At 46.7% G+C, this 18,801-nt stretch overlaps 1 protein-coding gene and 1 non-coding gene across 3 annotated transcripts in view; both read right to left on the minus strand.

Moving 5' to 3' along the window:
• LOC135907198 (phospholipid-transporting ATPase ABCA3-like) overlaps positions 1 to 18,801 on the minus strand; it is a 354,979-nt gene that overhangs the window by 302,026 nt on the left and 34,152 nt on the right. The window contains exon 3 of one of the 2 annotated variants that reach the window (XM_065438886.2): positions 6,722 to 7,063. In XM_065438886.2, coding sequence (XP_065294958.1) covers positions 6,722 to 7,063 — 342 coding nt within the window. Of the gene's footprint in view, positions 1 to 6,721; positions 7,064 to 18,801 lie in introns of those variants that run through there. The other variant, XM_065438887.2, reaches the window with a different exon arrangement.
• TRNAT-CGU (transfer RNA threonine (anticodon CGU)) lies at positions 5,005 to 5,078 on the minus strand. Its single transcript has one exon. It is a non-coding gene; the product is annotated as a tRNA-Thr (tRNA).

Consider the following 18,801-nt stretch of genomic DNA (forward strand, 5'->3'; position numbering starts at 1 on the left):
CCGGCGTCATCTCTCTCTCTCTCTCCGTGTATATATACATATATATATATATATATATATATATATATATATATATATATATATATATATATATATATATATATATATATATATATATATATATATGTATGTATGTAGATATATCCTAAGAAGCCAACAAACAGCCGTGTTTGTAAGGACACGCAAGCACACGACGAACCTTTTGGAAGTACGACACGTTTATTTAATGCGTTCGGCTGCTGGACCAGCCATCGCGAGAGCATGGTCTAGAGCTGTGCACGACCTTGGGCCAGCCCGAAAGCCCGCACCTTGCCCGGCCCACGAGCCGGGCTTGGGCCATTTGGAGATTCTCTTACTCGGGCTTGGGCCGGGCCCAGGCCAGGCTTTCTATGTCTCGGATGGACCGGTCGGGCTCCCCGATCTCGACTGCGTACCTTATGCGAAAGTATGGTTGTCGGCTTGCATGTAAGTACAGCAGGAAGTGCAATGTAATTATTCATCAAAAATGGAATGCTACAGTCACGGGAGAAATGTACAAACGCTAACAAAAGGCAAACGAAAGCCAGCATAGGCTCGGAATGCGTTTTCGGTTCTGCCAAGTACCGACGCCCTGGAAAAGCCGCCGGTTCGAGGCGCCTCCCAGTGAAAAGGTTGAGAAGGGAAGCGTTTGGGAAGCGAAGTCTGTGTACGGCGCACGCGCGGTCGCATTTGCCAGACACACAAATTAGCCAAGCGGTGGCGTATAGGGGGCTTTTCCAATGGGCAGTGTGCGCGCGCGGCATCTGCATATATTCACGATTTTGTCATATGAAATGCAAAAGTTCAACATTATAAGGTCATTTAAATAAACCGATTTTCCTTATATTGTTTCTTTTTGTGTCCGCGCAGCCTTATTCGAGATCGGGCCGGGCGCGGGCCTTAGGGCCTATTTACGCTCGAGCCGCCCATCGCCGCCCATCGCCGCAAGCCGCACCGCACGCGTGCGGTCGCACGAAAGATTGCACGCATCAAACACCTATGCACAAATTTTGGTTTACAATGTGTAAGGTATACACTGTGTACACAATGTAAACGGTAATTTCTGCACAAGTGCTGGATACGCGCAATTTTTCGCGCAACCGCAAGCGTGCGGTGCGGCTTGCGGCGATGGGCGGCTCGAGCGTAAATCGGCCCTTAACCCGGCCTAAGGCCGAACCAGCCGGGCCGCGCGAACTCAGGCTTCTTTAGCGTCGGGCCGGACCGAGCCGCCTGTGGTAGTGTAGGGCCCGGGCCGGGTGCGGGCTCAGAATGGCGGCCGGTGCACAGCTCTTGTACGGTCACTGTAGTCCCTTTCAAGTTATGTCACTGTACAATCCCTTCGTCAGAGTACGGTGTACTCTGAGGCGGACTGGACCACCAGCCGAAAACGTGAAGCAAGCACGTCTTCCAAAAGGTTCGTCGCCTCTTTCCTGCATAATATGTATATATATATATATATATATATATATATATATAGATAGCAGTGGCGTAGTCAGAAATTTCGTTCGTGGGGGGCTCACTTTGCAGCTCGGCCTCCCCTTATGATTTAGTCAAGGGATAAAACAAGGTATATATATATATATAGTTCACCAACATTGTTTACATTATCGTACATATGCAACGACCAGGGGAAAATCTCAATGACGCTGGCCTTTGTTAGAATGTATTGAGCAGGAGCAGCTGTCACCGGTTGTGTATTGCGAGTAATTGCTCGGAAATTATAGTCGCAACAGAGCGCATATATAAAAAGCAGGAGTTCTGCAACATATACGAGGGCGAGTCAAATGAAAGTGAGCCAATGCGAATATATGACAAACGGGGTACTTTATTCAAAAGTAGTCACCATGAGTATTTAGACACTTGTCCTACTAACGAGTCGCGTGATTCCCGTCTCATAAACTCCTTGAGTTGCTGCTTAAAAAATCTGTAAATGACTACACGTCATCTTCCGACACGAATGTGGTTCCCTTGGGCAGTTTTTTTTTCAAATTTTACCAAATATGGAAGACGCAAGGCAACAGGTCTGGGCTGCCTGAGGGATGTTGCAGCGTTTCCCACTTGAACTTTGCCAGTTTTGTATTAACCACATCAGCGACGTGGGAACGGGCAGTGTCGTGAAGCAAGATGGTCCCAATGCTCAATTTTCCCCGTCCTTTGTTCTTGATTGCGACACGCAGCCGATACGACCTTTCACAATACCTGAAACGATTTAGAATTTCTCCAGGTTTAGAAAATTCAATCAATAATGGCCCCTAACGATCTAAAAAAAAAGTCAACATGACGGCCTTTGTTTTCCTTGGGAATGGTGAATTCAAATCTTTCCACTGTAAGCTTTGCCGTAGTGTTTCAGGCTAGTAGTAGCGGTATCACGAGTCATCCCCGGTCACACTTGCAGACAAAAAGTCGTCACCCTCATCTGGGGTTCTTTGACGTGCACCTAAATCTAAGTACACCGGTGTTTTCGCATTTCACCTCCATCGAAATGCAGCCGCCGTGACCGGGATTCGATCCCGCGAACTCGTGCTCAGCAGCCCAACACCATAGTCACTGAGCAACCATGGCATTTTCAATTGTGTTGGGGGTGATTGCACGGTGGCTTTGGCCCGGCCATGGATCTTCTTTGTAACTTTCATGTTCTTCTTTGAACAGTTGGCTACAACGCTTTGCAGTGGCCAATGAAACGCAATGTTCAACGCATACGGCAGCCATGCGGCGAATAATTTCTTTTTGGGAAACATCTTCATTTGTCAAAAACCTAACGACATGAAGCTGTTCAACTTTTGGAGTGTCCATTATGCCACGCAACCATGTTCAAACCTGTGTATGAGAGCATTAAAGAACATTTAACCTCACCTCTGCATGTCACTTGTAAATGAGATGCGTATGTGCTACGCGCATGCCTCGAAAATAATGAACCGAACCATTATTGCGCGGGGTGAAGATACAGCTTGATACAGGGCAAAAAATTGTCACTGGAAACAAAGTTCACTGCGCATATACACAAAACCTCGCAACAAGATATTTAAATATACGTATAAGTCTCCAATAAATCTACGTACTTAAGAAAAAGTCACTATATATATTGCGTCAAACAAGGCCAATAAACAGGTTGCGCAACCACAGATTCACAGATCACACACCCCCACCCCCCCACTCCCTCCACTCCCAAAATGTATCGCGTGCGACGGAAGGCGGCGCGCTTCCTCCCCGCTTTTCTCCCTTGCGCACACAAGACTCATCGTCGGCTCACCCCCTCCCCCTTCCCTCCCCCACGCTTTCATTCGCACATAGAGCATGCGGCGCGTGGTCACGATGTTATCGCCCTTGGCCTTTATTTATACGGAACATGCGGGCAACAGCAGGAATGCGCCTGGAGTCTTCATATTGCTGCTATCGCAATAATATAATAGTATCCGGCAAGTGAAGCGTCACGTGGCCCATTACTTTCCGCAAAAGAAGTAACAAAATCGAACTTTCACCGTGCGACAATTCGCTGCGCCGTAACAATGTCTTCCTTTTTTTTCTTTTGTGGGGCGGGGGTCGGCGAAATAGAATAACGCAAAGGAACGCATGATGGCCACAATCGAATGCCTACTTTGGGCACCTAGTGTGGCTACCGAAGGAATATCGAAGAAAACGTGTGATTCTTGGTCCACAGAAAACCATACGCATAATGCTCGGTATCCTACACCGGCGAGACAAAATTTTCCGGAGAGGTTGCGCTCAAGCGAACTCGTTGCAATCCATCGAGTTCCCGCAGTGCTGGCGGCGAGCGACTATGCATTGTTTCTTTTTCTCGTCTGCTAGCCAGGAAGCGTCCAAAACTCTGCCAGGCGAAAATGCAGTCGGCCAGAGAAAAGGAACGCGCATCCAAGTGCGTAGCGCGGTTGTCGATGCAGCACGAGAAAAACGCATGCGCTCTGGCTGGATCGGCAGCCCGCGGATTACGAGAACAAAAGAAAAAAAAGAAGAGAAAGGGGCTCAATGTATCCTCGCGAATAAAAGTCTAGGCAGCAAAATAAATAAGAACTTGGTTACAATGGTGGATTTAGTGTCTTGACACGGATGCTTTGGCGCAGGTGGAAAAAAGATGTTCATATTCTTTTCCGTGACCTGACGGCACAAATGAACCACCACAACGCTTTGTCTCATCGGACCTCGCTGCGTGCTTTGTCAACTTGTCTGATAGTATGTTGATTTGGCTTGTCTCGTCGCATGGCCCGATGTACGACTTTTGAAAAGTCGATGCACCTTTGGCGCCAAATGTTTACAACAGCATTAAACCCACAAAATTGCGTAATTGAAAATGTAAAGCACGACTTCGGAAATGTCAATGCACCTTTCGCATCAAAATGTTATGAGAACTTTATACCCGCAAAGTTTCTGAATTGAAATCCAAGCGCTCCGTAGATTCCGCGGCCTCCGCGAGATGCCGAGACGAGCCCGCTCGCCATCAAAACGCTCTTGAAATTTTGTGCTCGGTAGGGCTCCTTGCGTTACGATATGCGACTCCCGATGCATGGGTGTTGCTGCGAAATCCAGCCCGATTTCACAATGTTCGCGCCTAAATGTCTTTTCGAGCGTGCATTAAGGACATTCTACACAAAATTGAGCATGATTTCCGGCGCCGGGAGTTGTTTTGGTCGGCGGCGCATGACAGCACGAAAAAAGTTTGGGGGGGGCTGAAGCCCCATAAGCCCCCCCCCCCCCCCTGGCTACGCCCCTGATAGATAGATAGATAGATAGATAGATAGATAGATAGATAGATAGATAGATAGATAGATAGATAGATAGATAGATAGATAGATAGATAGATAGATGTATTGAACCAGAACACAGGAGGTTAGCCGAGGGGCCCGATATTTAATTCATATCATAAAGCCAACAAATAGGCACCTAGGACAACGCAGGGGAAATTACTTGTACTCACCAATTGAATTACAGGAATACTAAATTATGTGGATCAAAGTGGATGAAAAAACAACTTGCCGCAGGTGGGGAATGATCCCACAACCTTCGCATTACGCGTGCGATGCTCTAACCAATTGAGATACCGCGGCACTGTTTCCCCTACCGCTATCTTGGGTATTTATGTTTTCACTACTAGAATTAACCTTGGGAGCCTTAGCTAACGCCACTACACGCAAACCTTGGCGGCTGATATGGAACATCCTTTCTGCTGCAGGCGTCCCGAGCACGTGATCTTTCTGGGTGAAGGCAACTGGTCAATAAACAGACAGATGCTATCTGAAGGCATCAATATTGCCGGATTCGCGGCCCTCGTTATGTAATGAACGAGGAGAAACGGGGTTAATCGAGGGGTCCAATTTTTACTGTGCATATTATGAGAAGTCAACAAGCAAGGACCTCAAGGACAACACAGGGAAAATTACTTGTACTTACTGATTGAATAGAATAAATGATAAATTCTTGGAACAGAAAGTGGATGAAGAAACATCCCAATGTAAAATAAAACGGATTAAAATACAGAGTAAAACAAGTTAAAAACATTAAATACAAACAGATGGGGAAACGGGGCCACGGTAGCTCAATGGGCTAGAGCATCGCACGCGTAATGCGAAGACAAGGGATGGTTACCCACCTGCGGCGAGTTGTATTTTTCATTCACTTTTATTCCCATTAATTTATCATTTCTTTAATTCAATCAGTAAGTGCAAGTAATTTCCCCTGTGTTGTCTTTGGTGTGTTTATTTTATTGGCTTTTTATGACGTGATTAATAAAAATTGGGCCCCTCATTAGCCCCTTTCTTCTCGTTCATTACATAACGAGGGTCTCGAATCCCGCAACATTGATGCCTTCAGGTAGCATGTGTGGGTTTATTGACCAGTTGGCTTCACCCAAATGGATCACGTACTCGTGACGCCTGCAGCAGAAAGGATGTTCCGCATCCGCTGCCAAGGTTTGTGAGTGGTGGCGCTGGCTAACACTTCCAAGGTTAGTTCTAGTAGTATAAACATAAGTACCCAAGATAGTGGACGGGGAAAAGACGCCGTGGTGCCTCAAATGGCTAGAGCCTCGCGCGGGCAATGCGAAGATGTGGGACAGTTCCCCACCAGCGGCAAGTTGTTCTTTTTTAGTCCCCTTTCGTTCCCATTATTTGTCATGTCTTTAATTCAATTAGTAAGTACAAGTAATTTTCCATGTGTAATTCCCCTGGTGTGTTTGTTGGCTTATTATGATATATATATATATATATATATATATATATATATATATATATATATATATATATATATATATATATATATGCACACACACACTATGTGGCCGGCTTCACACGCATGACGGACGAGGGGCACACACAACGCGAACATCGCTTTAAAATATTCTCGTTGCTCTTCCATCCCTCTTCCGTATGTAATCCCCGCAGATAAACCGAGAGCTGGCCGTTGCGTTGTCGGCCTTCCTATGGTCGTACGCGCTTCACAGGTGAGCTCGCGGCAGAGAACAGGGCACGCATGCACAAGAACCTCTAAGGGCAGGATTGTTCGCAAGAACGACGTTCTAGTGAATCCGAATGCTCCACATGTCATTACAGAGAATTAAAGACGACCGACGGCCCAAACAAAAGAAAATCCCGTACGCACAAAAGTGTGACTAAGGACTCTGGTCTGCACAGCGGTGTGACAACCCATGCAACAGTGCCAAGGAGGCCGCTTGCGACCGCAGCCACCGACTCACCGAAGGACGATTCGGTCTTGGTCAAGGAGCCGAGGGGAAAGAGGTTCGCCCTGTTTGGTCGGATTGATGTTGAGGGAACGTACAGCGTCATCGCGAGGCTAGCCGATTCTCCTTCCGAGCCAGACAGATTCACGCACAACGAGGTGTTGTTGGAGAAGATGCCCGTCAGCTTCTTGCATTTTTCAATCATGGCGTCTGCATTGGGCTCGGGGTGCAGCTTCACGGAGCCAGATCCTTGGCGCGAGTCATCGCTGGCACCGGCGCCGACCAGAGAGCCGACAACGCGGGCGCCTCGTTCCAAGCTGTCAGGCGAGGGCTCCCGACGCTTGCCGCTAAGGACACCTGGAAAGAAAGAGAGAGAGAAGCGAACGTTGATTTAAAATAAATCGGAGGTAATCCCTGTGGGTATCTCTTGCGAGGTGCCTACATCGTGTTACTTCGCAAGAGGTATAGCAGCATCTCAAAGAACTGCACCATAAACGTGCTTACACCTTTTACAGCTGTGTAAAGGGCGTTTGGCTCAGGGACGAAGATCTTCACGTTTGACGGGCGAGGTTGAATCCTTGTCGAGGAATGAAGTTTGCGGACATTCCGCTGCAAATAAAGATCATGAGAGCGGTGACAGGTGACATCAAGTGCAAATTAAGTAACCTTTCAGAGGTGTTCTCAATACTATTATCAGGTACGCTGGTCTACAACCCAGCTTGTCTACACATCTTTAACTACGCTTTTTCCCATCGCAGATGTAGTTGGAGCACGCTGTCATGCACAATAAAAATTGCTATATCATCTCAAGGCAGGGCTGTGACGCAAAGGACAAAGGGCGCACCTTTTCAGGGTATAAAAAATTTCTGAATGTGCATAGTTCTTGATATCAAAATTACTCTGGAGATGTGCAGGCTCGTCAAGAAAATCTCGAATTTTCGAAATTCAGCTTTTCTTTTCTTTCTGTTTTTTTTTCAGCGCAGTGATGGGGCAGTGAAAACCACCTGTACAAACGTAGCCAGCAGCCACAGTCGGGAATGTCCCGTGACGGTGCGCAAAACACATTCGCTTTAGAAACTGTCGACCCCCTTGACAATATGTCCGCTCGGCCCGCTTAGGGTTTGTAGGTTTATGACCGACAGCTCATTACAAAGCCCCGACGAGTGAACACTGGTATGAGATAACAGCAGGCCAAGCACTATCATGGCCATTCGTACCGGAAGCTCCCGCAGCCCTGCAACAAATAGCTGCCACCTCCTTCTTCACTGCCTCATCAACCGGGATTCTGTCGCGTTCAGTGGCATGCGCAGTATTGATGGCATGCGCAGTATCGGTGAAATTCTGAGCGTTGTGGCTACCAGAACCAGCTTGAATCAGATTATATTGTTCCAGCCGATGTCATCCCTCATTACGGCAAGACGCTGCGTGTCATGTGGGATATCCACAAGCGCTACCTTACCAGCTGGAATACACTTTATGCAGCGACCTGCTTCCTTAGGAGCTAGCTGAGAAATGGTATTTGGCTACCTGCCTGCAGACTTCAAGCAGCAGGTGGTATCTTCGGCTAGCCACATGTGCAGCCACTCTCCGTCTGCAGCAGAGGCACAGCGCCTAAGCCAAACACTTTTGACAACCATGTCCATAAGCAACTAGAACAATTATGGTACTGCGGCGAGACTCGAGCACAGGCCGGAGCAAAACTGCGACTTTCCCGTTCGCCGGTCAACAGACAGCAGTTAGGGGGGGGGGGGGGGGTCACGTGATTAGAGCTCGGCGAAATCTCAGAGCCGATCGACAAGTGTCCCTTGGCAGTTGTCAGCTTGTCTTGTCTTGGTTTTGCAATGCGCTGGTATAGTCAGTAAGTTACCCCAACTTGACGCATTCGAGACAATCGTGCAGTTCAAGCAGAAGGAATGCCATGAATACTACGACGGCGAATTCTGCGAACACCGCAGAAGGTTTTCTAGGTGCACTGAAATATTTCAATGTGCAACGAAAACGAAATTTGAAAACCACATGTGGGCGTCTTTTGAACGATGCACGGGTAGCGTGTCGAAAGTGTAAAGCAAATGCGAAATTTGCCAAAACGAAATTCCTAAGCTACTGTCCTACAGCATTACGATGCTGTTAATCGGAACATCTCGCCGTCAGCACTTTAGGTGCCACGGAGCTTGAAAGCATTTAACGTGGGCAATACGCTAGGGTAGACGTGTGAACAACTCTTTAACGCTTGTGTCACAGTGTAGGAATTTTGAACGAGACCCCTGAATACCCACTTCCTGTCTACTTTAATGAATTTCCTGAGGCGCGCAGTAGATATCTAGGGTGTCCTCTGTGACTGAACGAGGGACGTTTTGTATATTTGATGAAAATCATGTGCCAGCAAAGCGTAAAGTCCGCTAAATAAGCAGGCACAACACTGTACACTACCAGAAAGACCACAAGGGGGCTGCGAAAGCTGAAGAGCTGTGCATGGGGCATATAGGAAATCATTCTGCTTGCTGTAATATATTGTTCTATAATGTAAAAAAAGAACAGACACACATGTACGCAAACTTTCAGCGGTTTATTGTTAGCTATCGCACGTCAAATGTATACACGAACGGTGACTGTAAATAAGTATATAACACAAAACGCAAGACGACAAAGAAGCTAAACTACGCACATCTGATTTAACACTGACACGCATGGCTAGATCAAACATTCGTGTATGAAATTAAAACCTTATTCTCTCAGCGCCACAGAAGGTGTAATTATCAGCTGTTGAATATCTCTGAGTTTCTCCTTGTTCATTAGTTCTGACAGTGCCGCGAATGTCTGATCTCTTGAGTCGGACACTTTCATTCTTTGTCATTTCTTTATTAGGTTCTTCGTTATTTGAGAGAGCCTACTTAGATATTGGTTGCCTTGGTGCATTAACTGCCACTTCAATTGCTGCTTCTGAAGGCAGCCTGGTTACGGTTTCATTCATTACGACTGTCATCTTCATCCCTCTGTTTTAAGGAGGCTGCATATTTGTTTTCAAGTATCAGCCTGAATTGGTCTGCTTTTACCCTTACTGCGTCTAGGTCGGCCTGTTTCTTCTTGACCAATTTTGCTCTTTCTCTATTGAAATTGAGGTGAATACTAGACCTCACTAACTTTTGATCACTGCACGTTACCCTGCCTAATAGTTCTACATCCTACACTACGGTCGGATCGGCAGAATGTATCAAATCATTTTCATTTCTTGGTTCACTATTAGGCCTTCCCAGCTGCACTTTCTGTTGCTTCGCTTCCTGAAGAAAGCATTCATTATTCCCAGCTTATTCCTTTCCCCGTATTCCACCAACATCTCTCCTCTAGTGTTCCGACAATCGAAGCCGTAGTTGCCAAGTAGTTGTTCACCAGCTTGATTTTTCCCCACTTTTGCATCGAAGTCGCCCATCACAACAATATAGTGAGTTTGCACTTTTCTCATCGCTAATTCGACATCTTCGCATAAAACTGATCTACTTCATCATCATCATGACTGGAGGTTGGAGCGTAGGCTAGTACTACGTTTAATCTATACCTCCTATTAGGCTTTATTACGAGTGACGAAGTGGTCAGAGTAAGCGTCGCTTCTTGCCTTGCTGCGATAGTTTTGTGATAGTGGAGGCTTAATTGTGCTTTTTGGAAGCGAAGACATCCGAGGCGATGACAGACGGCACACCATCACCAGCGTCAAGCACACCTCTTCTCACTGCGTCTCGCAGGGTTAAAGTGTAAAGCTTGCAACCTAGGCATGGAGATGTCCGTTTCCTGTTTCTCCAACAGCGAGCCAATGGACTCTGACTATGGCTACACCATCGTGGAGGGCAGGCGAATGAAGAGGAAATACCGCAAGACAACCAACGACGTGAGTGAGCAGGGCCCCAATGGGCCGCCTACTCCGACACACAGGATCGCTTTTGTGCCGCTCGATGTGTCTCAGTATTTAAATTGTGCACACAGACAGATTCTTAACACGTACCTTGGTAACGTGGCTACGAAAGGAATTAACGAAGTGCGTTTCAACACCAAGAAAAACGTAGTTACAGTGAATGTAACGACGCAGGCCGCACTCGCGAAATTGAAAACTATGCGCATACTAGGACACATAGAAGTCCGCTCGTTCATCGTGCACTGTGGTCGCACTAGGGCAGGTGTTATTTCCGATGTCGTGATTGACATCAGCAACGAAGAGCTACGGAGGCTCCCGTCTTGAAGACCATTGAAGTGAAGGTCATCGATTTTCACCGCTTCGGTCGATCGACGAGCGTCAAGATTCCTTTAGAGGGAGGCACGCTACCCGGTCATGTCAAGGTGGGCTATGTGCGACACGCCGTGCGTCCTTATGTGCCCCGGCCACTGCAATGCCACATGTGCCTTGAGCTAGGCCATGTCAGCACTGTATGCACAGGCCATACGGCATGCCTCCACTGTGCCGGCAGCCATGACGTTTCTTCGTGCACAGTGAAAGAAATGAAGTGCTCGAATTGCGATGGACCCCACGAGGCCAATTCCGAGGATTGTCCTAAACAAAGAAGGGAGATAAAGGTACTGAAAAAAATGAGCAAGAGAAGTATGTCCCACAAGGAGGCGGCAGCGTCAGTGCAACAGCGGAGGAGACGAACGCGTCATCGGCGTGGGCGAGCTGTAGGTCCAAACGAGAGCTCCCTGGCTCCAATTCCGCAGGTCAAGGAGAATGTAGTTGAATTGGCATCGATAAATCTCTCTAAGCCATTGTTTCAAGACAGCTGCGTAAGCCCGGAATCAAATGTATGGCCACGCTTACCGCCGCGCACACGGGCCTTAGACTGTCAGCGCGAGCAAAGACAGTGCTCAAACATGGCACCATCGGACTCTGTTATCAAAGCCATGCTGCGACTAATAATCGCCGCCCTGAAGTTGCCACTGTCCGGTTAAAATACGCCAGTGGCGCTAACAGCGGTAAAAATTATGAACGCTATAGACAGCCTCTTGGCTACATTGCAGTAACTTCTAACTCTGCTCGTTAAGATGACTGTGCTGTGATGTGAAGTGTACACGTACACAATGCACATATACAGTGTGATGTGCAGCCCTCATCGTATTTGCCGTACTACCACCCTCCTTCCTCTTCTCATCCCACCTCTGTTTTTCCCCAAACCCCTTCCCCAGCATAGAGTAGCAGGCTAGAGGTACTTCACTCAGGCCGACCTCTCCACCTTTTTGCCAATTAACATTACCTCTCTCTCTTGTTATTATATTACGACTGTGCTACCCTCTCATTACTGCAGTAGAATTTGCCAATGTTGCCCGCTATGTCCTTATAGATTAGGAATCCTACACCGCACTGCTTCTTATCTCGATGTCCTCCGTAGCAAAGGACGTCGCCATTAGTCAGCACTGTAGAAGCCCCGCCAGTTCTTCTAACCTCTCTAAGGCCAATGATATCCCAAACAATGCCTGATAGTTACTCTACATTTTTGCGGAGCTAGCTTCAGTCGAGAGAGTTCGGGTTTTAAATGTTGCCAGGGTCAGTTTCCACTGGCGGTATGCCCAAGCACAGAGATTCTTAGCACCCTCTGCTACGTTATAGGATTGAGAACCGCCTTGGTCAAGTGCTCCGCAGGTGCTTGGGACTGAGGGCCACTGGTTGACTGAATGAGTTTTTTGGAAGAGAGTGGCCGAATACTGCACCAGGGAGGCGAGTCCGCGTTCTTGTGAGGGAGTGTCTTTTGTTGAAGCTTAGTGGGTCTTCCTAAAGTAGTTCTACCTATATTAGCATAGCCCCACTGGCTCTCGGCGTTATTGCTGTGTCAGGTGCCACTCCAAGCCTGGAGATGTAGTGTACCCCAAGAAGTGAATTAGAGCTTGCCACCTTCATATATGAAGAAAAAAATGCGAGGATTCGAACTTCTGATCATGGCAACCGAGCATCCCGGCTAGCTTAGTCAGATAACCCTGCAGGCTGTGAGGCCACCTTATGGAGTAAAATTCCAGCCCAGAGGATTCCACAAGTCTAAATACTCCTTTGAGTTATGCACGAGGGACGGGTTTTCCTGACCCCACCAGGTAGCACAACATAGTATTTCTCAATTGTCCTATTATCGTGGTTTCGTAATCTCCCGTAACCATGCGGGTACGAATGAGACTAGGTACACAGGACATTGTTCTACAAATTTGAAGCATTCATTCATTCATTCATTCATTCATTCATTCATTCATTCATTCATTCATTCATTCATTCATTCATTGATTCATTCATTCATTCACTCATTCATTCATTCTAAATAAGGGTTAAGTTCTGGGTTATGCCATGACGAAGTTTAAGTAATGTGAGTTAATTGATGCCTTTGGTTTCCACTGTGCGTGAAAGTGATTCCTACCCTAATCAGCTGATCTGACTGACTATGGCTGATGCGGACGAGAAGTTAAAAGTGCGCGGTTGTAGTTGTGCCTTTGCTAGAAATTTCTTATGACAATTCTAGAAAGCCTCGTATGCGAGCATATCATAAGAAGGCAACAAAGACACTTCGGAAACCATTGGGGAAATCTACCTACTAATTGAATTAAAGAAAATTATAAATAGTGACAATGGAAGTGGATGAAAAAAGAACTTGCCGCAGGTGGCAAGTTGAGTGGCAATTTGTTTTTCCATCCCCGTTCATTTCCATTAATTTATCGTTTCTTTATGTGCCATTTATTAAGCACAAGTAATTTCCCCCAATGATTTCCTAGGTGTCTTTGTTTGTTGACTTCTCATGATACGAAGAATAAAAAATCTGGCCCCTCGGTTAACCCCCTTTCTTCGCGTCCGAATGCGAGCAGAATTTTAAAACGTGATGGATTTAATTTCAGGCAATAATTAAGAAGTGTACTTTGGCTAGTTGGTTGATGTTAGCATTAGACATGTCTCGAAGAGCAGCAGCACGCTCCCCACAAGAGAGCGGAAAGAGCACGCGACAAAGACCTTCAACGGAAATTATTAACCCAACCGCTGGAGAGATATAGCTCCGCTGGAAGTTTAGCTGCGATCCTGCGAAGTCGCCAAGTATGCGGCTGGTCGCAGAAAAGCGTAACTGCGCTCACTGGGTAGCAAGTGGCTTTCGACGTGCGATGCTTTCAATAGATAAATGCGCTGTGCTTTGCGACAAAGAAGTTTGGAACTTTATGCCACGTCGCAAAACATGACAAAGAGCCGTGCCTTTCTTTTCACACGTGAAGCAGTATTGCTTGGTTACGAATGCGAACTGTGATATGAATCTCTCTAGCGTTTGCAGCTTTTCCTACCGAGTATGAAACAGGGCATAAGCTCGGATAGTTGATGTACGCTCGACATGGTAAACAGCGTAGACGCCATTAGAAGTGAACAAATTTGGGAGATGCGTTGAGTGTCAACGAAGTTTTACTCAGCGTCCTACAGCACAACAGTCAGGAGACCCAAGGGCACAACGCTATCTATACGTTGCCCGACTAACCCCAAGGAAAACGGAGTGACAGCAAAATAGTGAGAGGACAAGGTGACATACATGGCAAAGAAGACTATGGTATAAACTGGCTTCAAGAGCGTGTTAACGCTTCGGAAGCAGCGAAAGAGCGACTAGACCAAAGCGGATGGAAATTCTTTTTCGCCCAATACCCCACAAGTTAGTTGCTAACCTTTGTATTGCCACTGCCGCTGCCTCTTTTGCCGCCTCTTCTTACTACGTGCCTGATTGTGGGTGTGGTGCGCTCATCACCACACCACATCAAGCAACCCGTTCATTCACTGGCCTATCAGTCAAGACGAGCATCTTGGCCTCTCGTCTGCGCCATAGCGCCGTTCTTTAGCACTCATCAGGGAGGCGGAACAAGAAAGTGTCAATAGTTATTTTCTAGAGATGCACTAGGAGCAGCTAAACAACTGGACGGCCAGGAAGCGGCGGTAGTGAATTCGGCCAGTTCTGCCGAATCGGAAAATTTGGAATACGGTAAAGCTTCGCTGTCGCACCTTCTGCTGATTCCCAGGCCCTTAAAACGTGTGCTCGTAGAGGCAGTGAATTCTAAGGTAAAGCACAGGGTAATTCTTTACTGTTTCAATGAGCATTCCCACTGACACTCTGACCACCATATTCAGTTTATCACTAGAACTTTTCGTGCTATTGCAGGCCCCGCTGAAGCGGAATAACTTTCAGCTTTCTCTGGGGCGAAAAAACGCCAAGTGTGAACGTACCGTAATTGCCAGTCGGGCTGCACTATTTTGCTTTCACTTCGTATTCCTGCCAGTCCGTCGTGCACTTTTAGACAGCGTTGTGCTTTTGCATTATGTGCCTTTCTTTCGCAAGCATAGGAATTTGGTTTTTAGACAGCGAATCTGTCCGCTCCTTTCACTATAACTGTTACCTGCACTGTTTACCGTTTGAGTGTTTGGTGCCCAGGGTGATGATTAGGCAGACGTGTCGGTATGATATGTTATTGAAGTGTAGCCAGGTAACCTGGTCGCCAACAGTTGCTTAGAGGACGAGCAGACTTCAGGATACATTATCACAACGAACCAACACTAGCAGGTGTTGTGAGCAAATACACTCATCTCGTAAATGGTACGGAACAATGCTGTTTAGGTGACCTTGCAGAGCACGCTGAATTCTCACAAAACTTGATTTATCAAAAGTAAGTATACATGTCACATTGATTTGTCATAGATACATGCATACCGGCTTGCTCGTATGAGTGTCCGCGCCTACTACAGTGTAAGCATATATTTTTTTTTTCGCGGTCACAACTGCGAAATGCGCGGCCTACGGCTTGAAATTTTATGATAACCTAATTGAAAAGGTAGTAAAGTAAAACTTGGTGAACTTTAGAAATCTCTCTGAGCGAAAGACATGTTCTTGTTTCTTCCGCATCACCAAATAGACGAAATAAAAATGCTGCAGTTTGAAGTTTCCCTTTAAACAAGTTAACTCCGTAACAAAATGACAAACGTAATATTAAGCGCGCAGCCCAAAAAAACGCTGCGTAAGTTCACTTTACAAGATGTCGTTGATGCGATTGGTAGTTGTGAACCTTGTTAGGAACGTCGCTGTCATCCCTTGGTCTGGGTTGCGGTCAGCAATTAGACAACCGGAAACTTCGCGTTTCCAGAATTGTACCCTTTGAGATACTCTCAATACATAGTGGTGACGCTAATAGCATGCTGGTCGCCAACGCTTTCAGAATCTCGCTGGAGCTGCTTGTTGAAAATGAGACGTTCTTTTCACATGAGAGGCCGTCAAAGCACTTCTTCAGAGTTTGGTTGATGGGCGAAGACAACAACATGCAGAATCGTGACATAACCCAGCTACCCTCGGCAAGGCAACATCATCTGACCCCGCCTCGCCTACCATTCGGGGACGAATCTACGCTTTCATTACTCGAAAATGGGCCCTGCGTTGATATCGGGCATTTTAAGGCATTGTTTACATTGTGAGGCAGTTATAGGGATGCCACCGCGCTGGTCGGCTCGCACCAACGCTCTAGTGTTCTTTTCTTTTTTTCATACTGTCAGTGCGCTCGGCTGCAAAGGGCTTCCCACTCGCCCATCTCGTGGTTGCCAGGTCTTACTTCCCACGAACCTTGCCTGTTTGTTTCTTTAGCTAGGCTGCAAAACAATCCGAAATTATACATTAGGGGGTTTTACGTTGCAGAACCACGGTCTGATTATGAGGCACGCTTCAAGACAGCGACCTAAAATTTCTAGCAGTGCTCCTAGCGGTCTCCCTTTGCTCGTGTCGGGGGTGCTCCCAAGTATTCACCAAGGTTGTCCGTATATATTTATATACAGGTTATTTCAGGTAACTTGGCCCAAGTATTTTTCTTTTAAAGAACATACGCGCTACGTGTGTCGAATTGCCACGTCATGATATTTTTTTTTCAATCAGTCCGTCAGGCTGGGAAATTAACAAAATTTGCTTAATTAATTTGTGAAATATTCACTCTAGCGAAAACTCTTCAGTAGAAAAGTTGTCGCGCTCGTTCGGAGACATCGGATTATTTCAACTATGCCAATAGCCCTGCTAAGTTTTGTTACAGCCTTTCTTTAAAGTGCGCGAAATTTTAAAAAAATTTAAAAACCGCGCTTTTTGTGTCCTCAAACAATGTAAGTTAAACGAATTATACTCGCGGACAACTTTCTGTGGCTCTGAACGGAAGCTCTACGGAGGCAAAGCGCGCTCAAGTGACAGCGCTTCTGGAAAGAGTCTCGCGTTGTAATCCATGTTAGTCTAGGCTTGAGAAGAGAAAAACAAATTATTCGCAAAAGTAAGACTGAACACATCACTGAGTGTAAAGCGTTCAAGCTAAACATTTCGACAGAATTGCCTGTCTGGTTGGGAAATTGATTAGGACTTGAGACTGACTCCAACCAAATAAATGAATTTTATTAGCGCGACGTTTCGGAGCCCATTTGGCTCCTTCTTCAGGGGGTTGTTCTTCGGGGGTGGTGGTGTGCCGCTTTTAAAGCGTCTTTTGTAAAGAGAGGAGGGGGAGCACGGGAGGTGGGGAGACACTTCACAGACGGAAATGGGGGGGGGAAACAAAAGGAAAGGGGGGAGCGTTGTTGACGGCTTCCGTGGTGCTGGGGAGAGTGCTCGCGAGGGTGCTCTTGATGACAGGCGGGGGGGCCAGGGGGTGTGGGGGAGGTTACAGGGTCGCGCCGACGTTTTTGTCTTGGTGAAACAAGCGAGAGTCTACCTGGCTGTGCGTCCTTTTCTTCTTTTCGTCATGTCACCAAGTCCATGGACATACACCGAGGGTAGGTTGCCCTTCACGCGGTTTAAGTTATTCCGCGTATTCTGAATCTGCCATGACTCCAGTAGTAGTCTATTTCGTCAGTTCGTCTCTGCTTGAAGGATTTCAGTTTCCTGGAAAGCAATTTTGTGGTCGGCGTCTTCAGAGTGTTCAGCGACAGCGCTGCGAGTACGGTTGAATGTTCTGACGTGGTTCTCGTGTTGTCTGATCCTTTCTTTTAGATTTTTGATTTCCCCGAAGTACGACGCCGGACAGTCGGCGCGACTGATTTTGTAGACGGCGCCTTGAGCTTTTTCTTTAGGTGGACGATCTTTTGGTTTAGGGAGCAGGATATTGACAGTGTTTATTGGTTTGTGTGCCATTTCGAGGCCTTCTTTTTTAATATTCGGCTCAGCTGGTACCTCTGACGTACGGGATGGACACTTCCTTCTGTGGTTGGGGAGAAGTCAACGGCTGAAGGTCACGCGTTTTGCTTCTTTCTTGTTGTCTAGTTTTTTTTCTAATGAAGTCCTCTGTGTAGCCATTCCTCTTAAGTTCATTGAGAACCGTTCTCTTTTCTTTCTTTTGATCCGATTCCGATGAAGAATGAGGTTCGGCTCGTTTGAATAAAGAATTTACAACAGACGCCTTGTGGTTTGCCGGATGGTCGGATTGGAAATGAAGATAGCGGCCTGTGTGGGTTGGTTTTCGGTAGACTGAAAATTTTAGAATGCCGTCTTTTCGTGTAACTTGTACATCTAAGAATGGGAGTGACCCATTCTGTTTGCGCTCATATGTGAACTGTATATCCGGGTATATGGAGTTTGTTTCTGCAAGTTTTCGATTTGGCTCGTCTTCACGATGCAGAAACAATCATCCACGTACCTCAGGAAGACTTTTGGCTTCAGGGAAAAAGTATTTAAAGCTCTCTCCTCGATGCTCTCCATGGTCAAGTTAGCCATGACAACGGAAATCGAGGCCCCCATAGCAGTTACTTTAACCTGTTTTAGTAGCTGCCCTGGAAGGTGAAATAGGTATTGTACAGGCACAGTTCGAGAAGGCGGCAGATCTCGTCTACACTCAAAGGGGTTCTCTCGCTGAGCATATCGTCGAGTTTCAGGGCATCCCTAGTTGCGGAAACAGCCAACTTAATGGGTACTCTTGTGAACAGAGAGATTACATCAAAAGAGACCAGACATTCATCATCTTCGATACGTACTTTTGATGTGAGTTTGATGAAATTCTCAGAGTCGCGCACATACGATGCTGTCCTTCTGGTGAGTGGTGTATGATCTGATACAAGTAAGTGGATAGTGATCGTGGTGGGGAACACGAAAAGTCTACGATTGGTCGTAAGGGGA

This window comes from Dermacentor albipictus, chromosome 9, assembly GCF_038994185.2.
Source record: "Dermacentor albipictus isolate Rhodes 1998 colony chromosome 9, USDA_Dalb.pri_finalv2, whole genome shotgun sequence".
NCBI lineage: Eukaryota > Metazoa > Arthropoda > Arachnida > Ixodida > Ixodidae > Dermacentor > Dermacentor albipictus.